Here is a 14,257-nt window from a genome sequence, read left to right on the forward strand (position 1 = left end):
TAAAGGGAAAAAGAACCCCTGGGGTCCTCATTAGCTGGTTTGATCTCTCGGTTAACTATTCTAATTATGCTTTCTGATTTCTGTACTCAGGGTCCTGGGGAGCCACAGGATGTGTTCTTAAAAGTAGCTGGAGGACCAAGCCCACAGATCAAAACATTCTTTGTTGCTATTTACACGTAAGTAGGATAATCCAAAAGTAGAAGAGTGAGAATTCTCCAGAAACCTTGTCAAAGCAGATAAGGAAATGCACATGACTTATTTTTCTGACAATCAAAAATCTACAAGAAGATCCGTATGATTCTCTTGAGATATGTCTGCTTGCAAAACTTGGACTAGGGTGGAAGATGTTAAGAAGGTTCTGAAGATTTTTGTACAAGAGACAATAGAAAACACACGCACATGTAATGAGGACTGAATGCACACCCCAAGTGAGAAAGCCCACTTTCTGAGAAACTGTTCATTACAATGATCTGTGTCTTTGGCAGCTGATGTCCCCTTGAGCTCTGAATGAGGGCTGAGGTGAGATGAAACAACAGCAGCTCCCTCTGGCTGTCTGCTTTTTATTTAGTTGCTTTAGACAAATTCATCTTGTCTCACGTAATGAATTATTTTCCCCCAGTTGAGCTCTGTGGTGTTGCCTTGTACAGCTTGGAGGAGTGAGCATCCAGGTGGGGAGAAGACTCACTCCATTCCCCCTCTGATCACTGCGGGGTGTGCACCCTGCGTATCCTCTGGGCCTGTCTGAGCCTTGGGGCAGAAGCTCAGCTTGACTTTCAACTGGCCTTAAACTCCAGAAACAGCCAGGTGCTTTTGAAAATTTCACCCTGCATAAGGTTGCCTGGGAGTGAAGTCGATTCACATATCTCAGCCAAACATGTCTTCTCTGGAATTCCTGTGCATGCCTTTTACAAGGTTTATGTGAGTGCATGTGCAAACGCTTCGGAACTGGAAGCACAATTTCCTCCTTCCCATCTGCAGTTGTATGTTTTCATTCATTTTGGAAATGCCTCCTGAACCAGTGTCACCTTTTCCTTTGGCACAGTCATGACAGATGCCTCTTCTTTCTGCTCCAGGGACGCCTGGCTTGCTGCTCCCATTCAGATCTGGCAATTTTACCTTCACTCGCTGCAACGTGTGGACGTTAGCTGCATAACTGGCCAGCTGACCCGCCTTTCCTTGGTTCTCAGGGGCACCCAAACGATCAGGAAAGTGAGAGCTTACACCTCACATACACAGGAGCTGAAGGTAGGCTCTGCCATAGGAATTTGCAGCAAGCACTGCTGAGTCCACTCTTCCTTCCCCACCACAAAGAGAAACTTTTCATTTGGAAGAGACTGTAGTTAGGAGTGAGTTGAAAATTAGTGAAATCCTTCACAATTATAATTATGAATGGACTTACATTGACAGTCTCAGTGAAAATAACCCTCCAATGTGAAACCCATCCCATTAGGAATTATGAACAATTTACTGCCATAAAGTCTTCATTATAATTATCTTTTGATTAAAGGCGTCATGTGTAGGATCATTGGTACAAAACCCTAGAGGACAAATTATCTGAATTAATCAGACTATCTGAAGACTAATAATTTCTTTAGAATTCATTTAGTCATAATTATAAATGTGAATAATAAAAGAGACACAAACTCCATTGCCACTTCATAAATTAGGAAATAAAGAAAACCGTGTTTAAATGTTGTCCTCATTGAGGCAGAACGTGGAGATGAATCCCCTTGGCAGCGTCCAGAGCGAGCTCAGTCATCACAATGGGCGGCTTTCACTGCAGTGACCTGAATTATGGTTGGGAGTTGTACATCTTGAATTCTGTATTAGCTTCTCGTGACGTAGGGGCTGGGCTGTAGTTGGCCGAATTGGTAATTAAAACTGTAATACATTGCAGGGAAGCATGTGTGAGAAGGCAGCCCCTGCCTAGAGCACCCTCCTGTGGCAGACCATGGCCTGGTCTGCCTCAGTTTCCCTTTTCAGAGTCCTCCAAAACAATCCAAACAGTCTTTCTTACTGTAAATATAGCTCTTGTTGGGTGCATTTATTACAAAAGTCCCATGTACATAAATCATTACAAAAGTTCCACAGCCATAGTCCAGATTTCCCCCAACATAGTCCAACCAGTACATGTAACATACAGCCCCAGTGTCCCTCACCACATCCCGGATCTCCAGTGCAGCCTTCTCCTGCCCTTGTACCAGGACAGCCACCCTTTCACCTAGAGTGCAAACCCTCTTCTCCCAGCGGGAACCCCCACAGCCTCTCTCCTGGGAACATTCTTGTCAGGGGAGCTCCCCTCATTCCCCCTGACCCTCTCATGGTTGCTCTGGGTCCAGTTCTGGGCCTGGAGATGTCAGTGGGTAAGCCCTTTTGCTGCTCCCTTGCCTTCAGCCCTCTGTGGCCCCTGGCTCCAGCTCTTCAGCTTAGAGCCTGCAGCCTTCTCCTGCTGCTCCTCCTGGTGCTTTCAGCCCTCCGTAGCGCTCCAGCCCTGGCTTTCTGGCTTGGGGACACACGAGCCAGCAAACACCACTTGCTGATCTCCTGCCTTTTCTAGGAATCACCTTCTGCTTCCTTCTGGGACCTCCTCTGGTGTAACCTGCCCCTGACTGAACCAGTCTGCTCTGACTCACTGGGCCTCTTCCTGACCTTTATTAGCACCCCGTGCTGGCCTCCTGCCCTCTTCATCAGACAGATGGAGACTCCTGCCCTGGCAGAGGGAAGCTAGGCCTTCTGCACAGGGGCCAGCTATGCTGTGACCATGCACATCAAACTCTGTTCAGATTTTACATAGCAGCCGCTTTGCCTTTAGACTGGCCTCTTTCAAACCCTCTTGACACTCCTTGAGCTTTGCTCCATCAATGTTATTAGTTAAGGACCAAATTATCAAAGCGTCCAACTAATTGTGGCTGTTCCAACTTTTAACTAGCCAGCTGAAAACCCCTAGAACCTGATTTTAAGAGGTGTTGAGCACCTGTAACTTGCCCTGCTGTCAGCTGGAAATTGGGGTGCTTGCCAGCTCAGAAAATCAGGCTCTGTGAGTATAAAAAACTGTCCAACAAGCGACAGAGGCACACACAATTTTGAAAACATGGGCCTTGATCTCACGACTTGTGCCTGTGCTAAGTGAAGCAGGTTTAGCAAATGGTTTTCATTGAACTCTAAGGACTAGCTCCAAACTCACCTTCCTAGAGCAGGTTGATAAGCATTTCCCTTTTCAGAGTGTGAATACCATGCTAAGGTGGAGAAGCTAAACTTGTCAGCAGTTGAGGAAAGCATTAGACCCTGCCAGATAAGGCTCTGGGGCCTCTCTCAGGAGATTAACCCCCCTCCTCTCCTTGTTTGCTGTGTGATGTCACATGGGTCTTTTATCTGATTCATAAATTTGTTTGGGACTTAAAATGAAAGTGTCTGTTACCCTGATATTTCAAAGTATCTTTTCCACCTCAAGCAGGAAGTTCCAGCTATACAAATAACCTGCCCTTTCCTTCTAGCTAATCAGATGGTATTCTGGTAGTCGATATTATATTGATAGGGCTCTCAGAAAAGAATTTTTAAGTAAAACACAAAATGCCAGAACTGTCTTTGCCATGTGTGTGTACAAAATAAAAATGATGGCTGTAACATTAAAGCACATAACTCAACAAAACCAAATACGTTCAGAGACTATCTGTTTTGCACATGGCATCTCATGCCTCAAGCATACCTTCAATGTATAGCACTCTATTGGTAGCATTTTTTTGATCCTGCATCAGGCATCCACAGGGCAGTAACAGGGTTAACATTTCTAGCTGAGATGAGCACTCTAGATGTTGCTAACTACATTTTTATTATTGAAATTCATTCTGCTAAGCAAAGTTCCTCTGCAGACAGACTCTGAATGTACAACTGAGACAGAGATTTTACAATGAAGTTAGAGCCTAGTTTATTAATGCAGCCAGCTTTAATTTCCTTCTCAGAAACACACATTTCTCAACATTTGATCAGTGTATAATTTATATTCCAAATTGGAGTCTAGAAGGTACAGTAGATTAGCTTCCCTTCTGACTTGATCAAAGGACACCAGGGGGGGGTGCCTCTAAAAAGATCTTTTATAGCACATGTAAAAGTTTGGGTTAATTTCTCCTTCACTGTCTCTCATGCTGAGACTATCCAAATAACATGTTATATTAACAGTGCTGATAACTTTGACCATCACTGATACCATCTTTCATTTTCATTTAGACAATTCTGATTTTCTTGCATTTTTAATATAAAACATTTTGAACTGGAATGTACCAGACTGAGACCTAATTTCCACAACCAGAGAGAGACATTATTTGGGGATTCTAATTAAACCTTTTCATTGTTTTTCCTGAGAGGCAGAGAGACCCCATCGGCATGTGTAGAATTTGTGTTCCTACGGCTTGGTTGCTGCCCTAAGTTGTGGGCATTTCAGCCTGTTTCCATTTTGCTTGCTTCCTGCAGGTGGATCCCAAAGGCGTGTTTATTCTCCCTCCGAACGGGGTGCAGGACCTGCATATCGGTGTGAGGTCTCAGAAAGCTGGCAACAGATTTGTTTCTCTCAATCTGGTGGATGTGGAGTACCACCAGCTTGTTTCGTCCTGGCTGGTGTGTGTTTCCTGCCGACAGTCTGTCATTTCTAAGGTACCTAGGTGCACCCATATACCAACATTCCAGGCAGGTCACTCTGTCTGCATGTCACTCGTAAGTCTAGAATGTCTGTTGAGTCAGTGTGAAGTGATGGAAACAGCTACAAGCCTGGCTGAGAACTCTTTTGGTTTAGAATGTTGCCTGGTTCAGTCATCACTGAGATTCGTGGTCTGTTACCATCAAATTTTTAAGTTCTCAGCCATGTTGGCTCTACAAATTACCCTGTGTGACTGCATATGCTGTTAGCTGCTAGTTAAATCTTATTTGCCAAAGATGAAACTGCCCCGAGTGCAAAGCGAGCTGACTAGTTTTACTGGAACAGCCACTTCTGTCCATAGCTATCTATTTACTGCGACTGTCTATCTCCGTCACCCATCACCATAGCCTTTAGCCACCACTTCTTGTCAGAAATGAGTCCCTTGCATTGCGTATGAAAAACTTCCAAATCATTTATTGTACAAGAAAGGGCAAGACTATTGTCCCGCGTCGTTAGAACTCCAGAATGTGTGCAGAATATTTTGATTTTTTTATTATTCTCTGGACAGTGTTTTTCTTTCTTTGCAGTCTCTTCAACCTTCAAAGACTCTTCCCTTCACTAGGAATAGATTATAGGATCATAAAACTGATTCCTAAACATCTGGGACAGATAGTGACAAAACCACTTTATTCTTTGAGTTAATCACCTTAAAGTAGTAATATTTTAACAGCAACTAGCCCCAAAGTAATTGCCTTCACATGCCGTATACACTCAAATTGCCATAGGAACTATACTAATAACTTTGTATTACTATATCTGGACAGCTGCTTTAGATATGGTCCTGGGTATAACCAGAGAAAGCACTAGTGGTTTTTCCCTTTGTACATAAATACTACTTCTTCTCCCGATTTTATGTATACAGGCCCCAGGTCAGCAAAGCACTGAAGCAGAAATCCATGCCTGTTCAGGAAAGCACGTGCTTAACTGCCACTGAAGTCAGCAGGACTTTATGCACGCCTTCAAGTGCTTTCCAGAATCAGGGCTGTAGTGGCATGTGTGTCTATGGTAACAGTTGTGGGTAGCCCTTGTATTCAGAATAGATCATAGAGGATTTTGATGGAACCTGGTGCATGCTATGGGTTACATCGTGCAGCGCACTGTGGCCTGGATCTAGGATGCACTTAAGCACGTGCTTAACTTTCAGCCTGTGAACAATCCCACTGAAAACCATCAGAGAATCATGTTCGGCCTCTGTTTTGAGGGTAGCTCCACCCGTAGAGCCCCCATTCTGAAAGTCAGTCACAGCAGGGGTATTTCCTATTAGCACTGACTCCAGTCTGCTCTGGGATTTCGGGCCAAAGTAGTAAATTGGATTTCCCATTTAACTGTTGTTTAGTTTTAAATGTTTCCCTGAAATACTCCATATTGGGGGAAGTTAAGCACAACATTACAGCACTGCTACACTTCCCTCGTAAGGACAGAACCACTTCCGTATGCCATGTGATGGGAATTAGCACCGTGGTTGTCCTAATGGAAATAAATTAGCTAAATTAGCTAGCTGGCGAAGGAGCCTGACCATGATCCCAGATGAGTCCCTTTGACAGTCAGGCTAACAACCCTGTATATACAAAAGACTTGTTGCAGAATTCAGGCTAGGGGAGCTGCCTGGGAGCTGAGAGGGAAACGGGAAGGTGAGGGAACTAATGTATTCACAGTGAATGAAAGTTTCCCCTGTGCAAGGCCTATGCAGCACTTTAGCCTTCAATAAAGGGTTTCAAGTTAGATTTAAGTGGGCCCTCTCCAGCACACCCATTGGGAATAGCCTATAAAGGATCCACTGAGGAAGGAAAGTTCCTCTGACCAGCACTAATGAGTAGACACGAGGCATTGCAACCAGCACTGACACCATCACCATGGAGTGTGTAGTGGGGAGAAAAGGGGCTGATCGTGATAGCCTGAAGACACCCCTAAAAGTTTCTGGTCAAAACATTTTGAAAGGGATTTTCAAAAACACTGAGCCTTGGCCTAATGAGGGTTCGACCATTGACTTCGGAGGGAGAAGATTTGGGCCAGTCTTGAGTACTTTGGACCCACCTGCCCCTTGTTCATTTGAACATGGTCCTAGGAGATTTGAATCCACAGTTAGCCTTAGAACGATAGATAGTGGGGACTGGATAGCTCCTTTCGGATCTTCTAGTCCCTATGCCTGGCAGCAAGAACAGAAGACGTCTCTGTTATTCCTTCCATAAATGGCCTGAACAGCCTCTGTGACTGGGTCATAATCACTTCGTTTCCATGTTCTAATAACTCATTGCTGGGTTCTGACCCTCTGCAAATTTACTGAACATTTTGGTAGTGACTCCAGAATAAAGGGAAATCTCCCTGTGGGTGCTTACTACACTATATGGGAAACCATTGTGCTTTTACTGCAGACTTGGCCTGTGTCAGAACTGAAATGACAGTGCTGTGATTTCTTATATGTAACCGCAGGCATTTGAAATAACACTCCCTGCTGGCGGAGGGAAAGGCTCCAACAAGCGGATCACGTACACGAACCCATATCCCTCCAGGAGGATGTACTTTCTGCATACCAACCGAGCTGATCTGCTGCAGTTCAAGGAGGATTCCTTTGAGGTAGCAAACCAAGCAGAGTGGCGGGAGAAGCTCAGATACCCTTGCAGTAGGCCTGCTCGTCTTTCTGGTTTTCAACCCTCAAAGGTTTTCCAAAGTTAATGATTTTCTCCAGTGCCCAGTGGCTAACTTAACTTTCAGAGATGCTGCACCTATTGACTTCAGTAGGAGTTCTGGGAGGTGAACACGTTTGAAAATCACTCCAAGAATGTTTTTCTGCATGTTGTGGTCTGTTGTGGAGTCCATCATTTGGTTTTTACCATGAATCCTAGAATGCATGTTCCACTCACAGCGAAACGGCACCATTTGCTCAGGGAGACTGGAAATAGATGAGTCACTTGCTGGAGGATTCTCTGCAGCTTGAGGTCTTCAAACCAAAATTTGAGGACTTCAATAACTCAGACATAGGCTAGGGGGTTGTTACAGGAGTGGGTGGGTGAGATTCTGTGGCCTGTATTGTGCAGGAGGTCGGACTAGATGATCATAATGGTCCCTTCTGACCTTAAAGTCTATGAGTCTATGAATAAGCTTTATGCAGTTTGAAAACTTTAGACTTCTTTTGTGCTCTGTAAGAGTTTGCAAGGGAAGGGTGGTGCTGTCTGAACTCAGTGGGTTGGGATGTCTGATACCGGGACCAGGTAGAAATCACATGTTATGTGTTACTGTCGGGCACACCTCTCTTGCCTGTTTTGTCAGCCGACAGACCCCTCTTGCAACTTGGTACCGAATGCACATGTGTGTGCTAATGGGAGCCACGCTGGTGTAGGGAGAATGGAGATGTTTAGCACTGTCATCTCACTCTTTTTGCAGATTGGAGGAGGGGAGATGTACACGATTGGCTTGCGGTTTGCACCAAGCCAGAGCACCGGGGAGGAGGAGATTCTGATTTATATCAATGACCATGAAGACAAGAATGAAGAAACTTTCTGTGTGAAGGTTGCCTATCAATAAAGAGGAGGCTTTGCCTGAGGGCCAGTAGAATGACGTGTTCCTGGAGCATCTGTCGAAGCTTTCATCTTACTCCACCTACCATGAGACATAGTTAGTCCTGTTGTTATTATCTGCTTTAGAGACTTTTCCCACCATAGATTGTCTGTTTCTGAATTTCCTTGACCACGTTTATTTGTAGACAGAAAACCGATTGAGCTGCTCTGTGAACCTAGCCCACATGCTGGCAGGATGTGTTTCCTTCCTCTTCGCCGTTTGCCACTGTCTAATCAAGCCATGGCCAAGTCACTATGATTTATTGTCCGATTGAATTCTTGGCACACTGACATGACCTCAAATGATGTACCATAGCCATATGTGTTCTACTTAAAATGGTAAATTAATCCCTATATATTTATACCATATGCCACGGTCCAGACGATTGTCACTACTTCTGTTATGCTTTGCTGGGCTGTGAGCTTGTTTGGATTTTTATTTTTTTAATTCTTTTTTAACAGATCTTAAAAAGCTGCATTTCCAGAATATGTGTGTTTAAAGTATTTTGTTTTTTTAACTGAATTTTGTACTCAAAGATGACAATTTTATAGTACTTTACTCATTCCAGTTCATCTAAATTGTTGCACAGAACCCACAGAGTGCAGCATAGAGTTTTCTGTTACAAGGCTTCTGTTTGTCAGTAGCTTCCCATTCCATGCTGGTGCAAGCATCTGGGTTGTCCTTCCTCTTGCTAATCCCTTTAAATGACGGATCAGAAGCTCTCCACAATCCAGCCCATCACCTGCATTTCTATGAACTGTCCCGGAGGCTAGAAAGGCTCAGCAGGTTCTGTGTGATTTCAAATCACTCAGTCAGCTCAGAGCTCATGCATTGTTTGAATTGACAGAAGATAATCTCTTCTAAAGGTGAGTACTAGAAATGTCAAAATTGTCTGACACCGGAATTTCATTTAATCTCTGAGCACACAGCATCCAAATCTGGTATCAGTTTCAGGGTAGAGGACCCTTTGCAGATCTAAGGCAAAGCATGAATCAGGCGATACAGTACACGTAGGAATAAAGGGATTAATTATGGACACAGGTCAGGGGATCGAATTGGGCTAACTCTGTTTAATATTAAAAATCAAGTCAAAGGGGTTAACTGAGAGGGTTGAAAATGGAGAAGATTGCCTCTAGGGCACTGGCTCAGCCGCAGGCGAGGGAGTGGTAGACAAGTGAGTGATGAATTTGCAGTGGCTTATGTGAAACGAGTGGGTAGTCTCAGTGCATTTCCCAGTGCACAGATGCCAGCCTCACAGGTAGACCCCTTGCTGGCAGTCTCAGCAGGGAGGCCATGAAGAGGAACTGCCTTTTCACCTGCTGAGATTGTCCCATCAGAACACTCAGGCGTGCGACGCGGCAGTATCTGGGGAGATTGTGAAGACCACGCGCCCCACGCGTGTTATAGGCTGCTACTCTCCAGTATTGTATTGCCTTTTGCTTCTGGAGTCTATGCCAACGATTCGTGCTCCCTCATCCCCATTGGTCAACATAGCGTCAGGCAGGTGCCACACCTTGCTGAAGGCCATATCTCCCCGCCATATGCCATACCTAACCCAGGCCTTATTCTCATTTTAGGGCTTGTCTTCATGTACAGCGCTACGGTAGCGCAGCTGCTCCAGTGCACGTATGCTGCGGTAGCGCTGTACTGAAGATGCTCCTACGCTGATAGGAGAGCTTCCCCCATCAGCACAGTTAATCCACCTCCCCGAGAGGCGATAGCTATGGCTGTGGAAGAAGGTCCCCTGTCGCCATAGCGACATCTACATGGGAGCTTAGGTCGGTATAACTACATCGCTCACGGGTGTGGATTTTTCATATCTCTGAGCAACGTCGTTATACCAATTTAGGTCTGTAGTATAGACCTGGCTTCAAGTTATACTGGTGTGAATCAGGAGTAGCCCTGGTGAACTCACTGGAGTTACTTCGCCATGAGAGCAGGCTCAAGGCTCTAGATTATATGCTGTTTGATAAGGACTGTCTCTTGACCTTTTGATGGGGCATCTTGCACATTTATGGGGCTTCATACTAACGAATCACAAGATCTTTGGGGCTGGCCTCTGTTTGCTGCATTCTACCTACCATATAGGGCCATAGCCACGTATAGCAGGAGATGATATATCCGTGTGGTATGGGGATTGGTGCTGTGTAAATACCCGATGCAGATACATAATTTTGGGGCAAGGACTGTGTTTGTAGAGCACTGGGCATAGTGGGGTGCACTTCAGTGACTGGGGCTCCTGGGGGCTCCCCAATACCAATAACAACAAATAATAACGTAGTGGAGCATGACCCTAGAGCAAAGGGCCTGGGGAGAGATGTGCTGCAATCTCAGGAAAACCACTGGGAAGAGGAAGGAACAAAGTTCTCTTCTATATTTTTAGGCTGCCACTGTGTTTTCTGTCTTCAATTTGAAACCAGCTGTGTAACCAAGCACTGAGAAACCACAGTGTAAGTGTAAATCAGGCTCTAGGGTCTGCTCTTGCCAGCAGTGAGCCGGCAGCAGAGCTAGCGCTCTGCGGAGGGCACCGAAACGGGAACAGAGAAAGTACAAAGTAGATTCCATCGAAAGGCGAGTGGCAAGGGCGACTGGGCAGATCAGGCTCCGAATCCCATTTCTCTTGATGCCAGGCCAGAAATGGCAACCTCGCAAGTCTCAGCTCCCAGGTGGGTCTGAGGAAGGCATTGCCTTGAGGGAGGATGTGGAGGGGGAAAGGGCCTTTGACTGGCTGGAGCCTGGGAGCTGGTGCCGAATCCTGCTTGGACCGACAAGGAGCAAGGTGAGCCTGTGGCACTACCCTAATCACTGGTGCCATGCTGCAGCACGAGAGAGTCATTCATGCAGGGCGTGTCTCACCCTTACTTTCGATCAACCCTCCCCCTATGCCCAAGCCAAAGTGAGGCATGGGAAAGACTGAGTATCCAGGAGCAGAGACACCTAAAGGGCAAGAACAGGGATTGTTTTCTCCATTTGTGTTTGGCTGAATCTCTTATCTTCTAACAGGAGCATTTTCCACAAGGCATAAGTCTCAGCTTTGCTTTGGGATCTGACAACCTTCCCTGCACTTGGTAAAGTCGTTGGGCCTGATGGGGACCACACATGGCATAAAATAAGCACATACAATGTTAATAGAGCACACAGGAAGTGGATTAAGAACTGGCTAACTGATAACTTCAAAACGTAGACTAACCTAGGCCCATTCAATTAAAATGTATTTGAATACAGCCAAGTGCAAAGGTACACATCTAGAACAAGGAGTACAGGCCACACCTACAGATTGGGGACTGTATCCTGGAAAGCAGTTACTCCAAAAGGGATTTAGAAGTCATTGCAGACAAACAACTGAACATGAGCTATCAGTGCGATGCTGTGGCACAAGGGCTAACGTGATCCTTGGATATATGAACAGGAGGATAGCGAGCAGGAGCTGGAAGGCGATACAGCAGTATTGCGACTGGAATGCTGAGCCCTATTCTCATAGACTCATAGGTCAGAAGGGACCAATATGATCATCTAGTCTGACCTCCTGCACAAAGCAGGCCACAGAACCCTACCCTAGTGTCCACATTGTGAAAAAGTTGTTGAGAAATTGGAGAGGGTGCAGTGAAGAGCTGCAAAAATGATTCGAGTGTTGGAGAAAATCGTTACCGTTAGAGACTTAAAGAGCTCGATCTGTTTAACATCTAAAAACAAGATGGAGAGGTGATGGGATAACTGTGTATTAATACCATTGGAACGAGTACCAAGAGAAGTGGTAAATAAACAGGCACATCTCTTGATGTCTCCAAATAAAGACTGGATGCCTTTCTGGAAGATTTGCTTTAGTCAAACACAAATTATTGGGTTCAATACAGGGGTAACTGGGTGAAATTTAATCCCAAGATATACAGGAGGCCAAACTAGATGATTTAATGAGTCTCTTCTGGCATTAAACTCTGTGAATCTATGGAAGACACTGCTGTTGCAGGTCTCGTCACTGTTCTTCACATTATCAGCCATCTTTAGCAGGAAACCAGACAAAATACTCTCTTAACTGTTTCCAGTAGGGCAGCACTGGCTGGTGTTGTGATAAAACCTGCACAGATATCATCATCTATTCTTATTGTCAATGGAAATTAGCTGAGAATGAATGCCTAGTTGCCAAGAGATATTGCACTGGCAGTGCTGTGTGAATGCTGCATGCAGACAGCACAGTGGGGGGAAAAATGAAGGACAAACTGAATACAGAACTGTGAAGAACAGACAGTGTATAGAAAAACCACAGGCAGAGGTTTTCAACAACCCATTGTGAGCAGAAGATCTGAATTCTCTTTGCATTAGGTCTAATTCATTCTGGAGGACTGTCCAAGCAGGCCTGTGAAAAAGATTTCACATTACTTTTAGCAGGATTTAAAAACAAACAAACAAACAAATTATATTTGTACAGGCCACAGTGGATGAAAATCTGGTTGCTGTTTCCATTTGAGGGCATAATTGATGATTATTTCTGTGAAAAGTTACGAAAAGTTTTTGCAAAATTTGTCTGCATTTTCCCAATCAGCTCTAGATGTGGATTATTGTGTGTTAATGGGTAATACTGAGTAGACTTCAAACAAGCATCCTCATTTCTGGAAAGTTTTAGATAAATTTTCAAGCATGCGGGAAGAGCTTTTAGCCAGATTTGCTGTGCTTTCTGGTTTTGTACAGCTTAAAAATACACCGCAAACATTCTTCCTTTGTAGATTTCTGGTCCAGGACAATAATACTTTGTAATGCACTTTTAGATCGTCAAATGCAAGGCATATGGAATTGCAAACATTCAGCCCTATAATCCACTCTGTTATAGGTCAGTATTACTGCCTCCATTTTTACAGGGAATCTGAGGCACAATGGTTCTGCAGTGCAGAGCTTCTGTACTTTCTGCAATACAGTGTGATAAGAAAGTTGAGAATTTTCACAGATCTGAACACCTGCCACGTCTGCAGAGGACACTAATATCTAAATACCTGTCAGAGCTGGTCCTGAAATACCTCACTGGAACAGCAGCATTTGGGAACATTCTGTATGCAGCACTAACATTTTTCACCCTAATCCTCCCTCGTGGATAGAACTTTGCCTCCTATTACCTTAATTGCTTCCAAACCTGTCAGCCTGTAACTTTCAAACTTCTATATTTTCACCCCCACAGAAACCCCTTTGGCAGTTCTGCCTGTTACACACAATCCACAATGGACTTGATTAATCTTGCTCCTTGATAAATTTCACTGTACAGTACTCAGCAGTGCTAATTTGCTGCCTTGATTAGCCTCATGAAAAGCAAATCCCTTATCTTTTTGGCTTTCTGGGCTCCTCTTGCTAGAAATCCAGATTGCCAAGCACATCTTAACTACACACATCTTTCTTTCTGAGGCTGGAGTGTCATAGACAGTGATTTCAGTTTTTGTTTTGGACCTCAAGGCTTCACAGCAGCAAACTCCTTGGATCTGTTCCATTGGCCCAGAAAAGCAAGCTGCCTCTTACATGAGACAACATAATCACAACCCAATGAGCTGCGTTATAGCAAGACAGGGCCTTAGCTGTAATGGGTAACTCCAAAGTCACATCACTGTATGTGAGAACAGAATTTGGAGCATGTATCATAATTCAAGCCAGTGACTGGAAAAACTCCTGCATTCTTTCTTAAGAGCACATTAAACCTCCTTCTGTACCCTGCATGGACCTTCCAAAGAAAAGCAACTATGGAACAGCAGTTTAAAGACAACAATTGGTCGGTTCTACCTAGGGGATGTAGCCTGAAGGGTCCCAGTAATCCTAGCTGTGTGTTTCTAGAGCAGCTGTGTATGGATTGGGATAGAAATCTGACACTAATCACTGTTGTGTAGCACAATCTTCAGCAGGTTCGGTAAGGGGCAAGGAAATAGTTCATGTGGCCCTGGACAGTTCCTGGGGGCTTATATCCATTTGTCATAGGAGAAATCTCTGGGAACTTTTCATGAACATTAAGTGAATTACAGAGCAATAGCTCTGACTGGA

At 44.7% G+C, this 14,257-nt stretch overlaps 1 protein-coding gene across 13 annotated transcripts in view; it reads left to right on the top strand.

The window, feature by feature from the left end:
• The window catches only part of NPHP4 (nephrocystin 4), a 112,010-nt gene extending 103,279 nt beyond the window's left edge, over positions 1-8,731 (top strand). For 12 of the 13 annotated variants that reach the window (XM_032763708.2, XM_032763700.2, XM_032763698.2 and 9 more), the window contains 5 exons: positions 91-176; positions 1,074-1,245; positions 4,468-4,647; positions 7,121-7,264; positions 8,072-8,731. In XM_032763708.2, the coding sequence (XP_032619599.1) occupies positions 91-176; positions 1,074-1,245; positions 4,468-4,647; positions 7,121-7,264; positions 8,072-8,212 (723 nt within the window). In that variant the 3' untranslated portion in view covers positions 8,213-8,731. The remainder of the gene's footprint in view (positions 1-90; positions 177-1,073; positions 1,246-4,467; positions 4,648-7,120; positions 7,265-8,071) is intronic. The other variant, XM_075060369.1, reaches the window with a different exon arrangement.
• The last annotated feature ends 5,526 nt before the right edge of the window (positions 8,732-14,257 follow it).

Source organism: Chelonoidis abingdonii, chromosome 23 (assembly GCF_003597395.2).
Source record: "Chelonoidis abingdonii isolate Lonesome George chromosome 23, CheloAbing_2.0, whole genome shotgun sequence".
In the NCBI taxonomy this organism is placed as follows: Eukaryota; Metazoa; Chordata; order Testudines; family Testudinidae; genus Chelonoidis; species Chelonoidis abingdonii.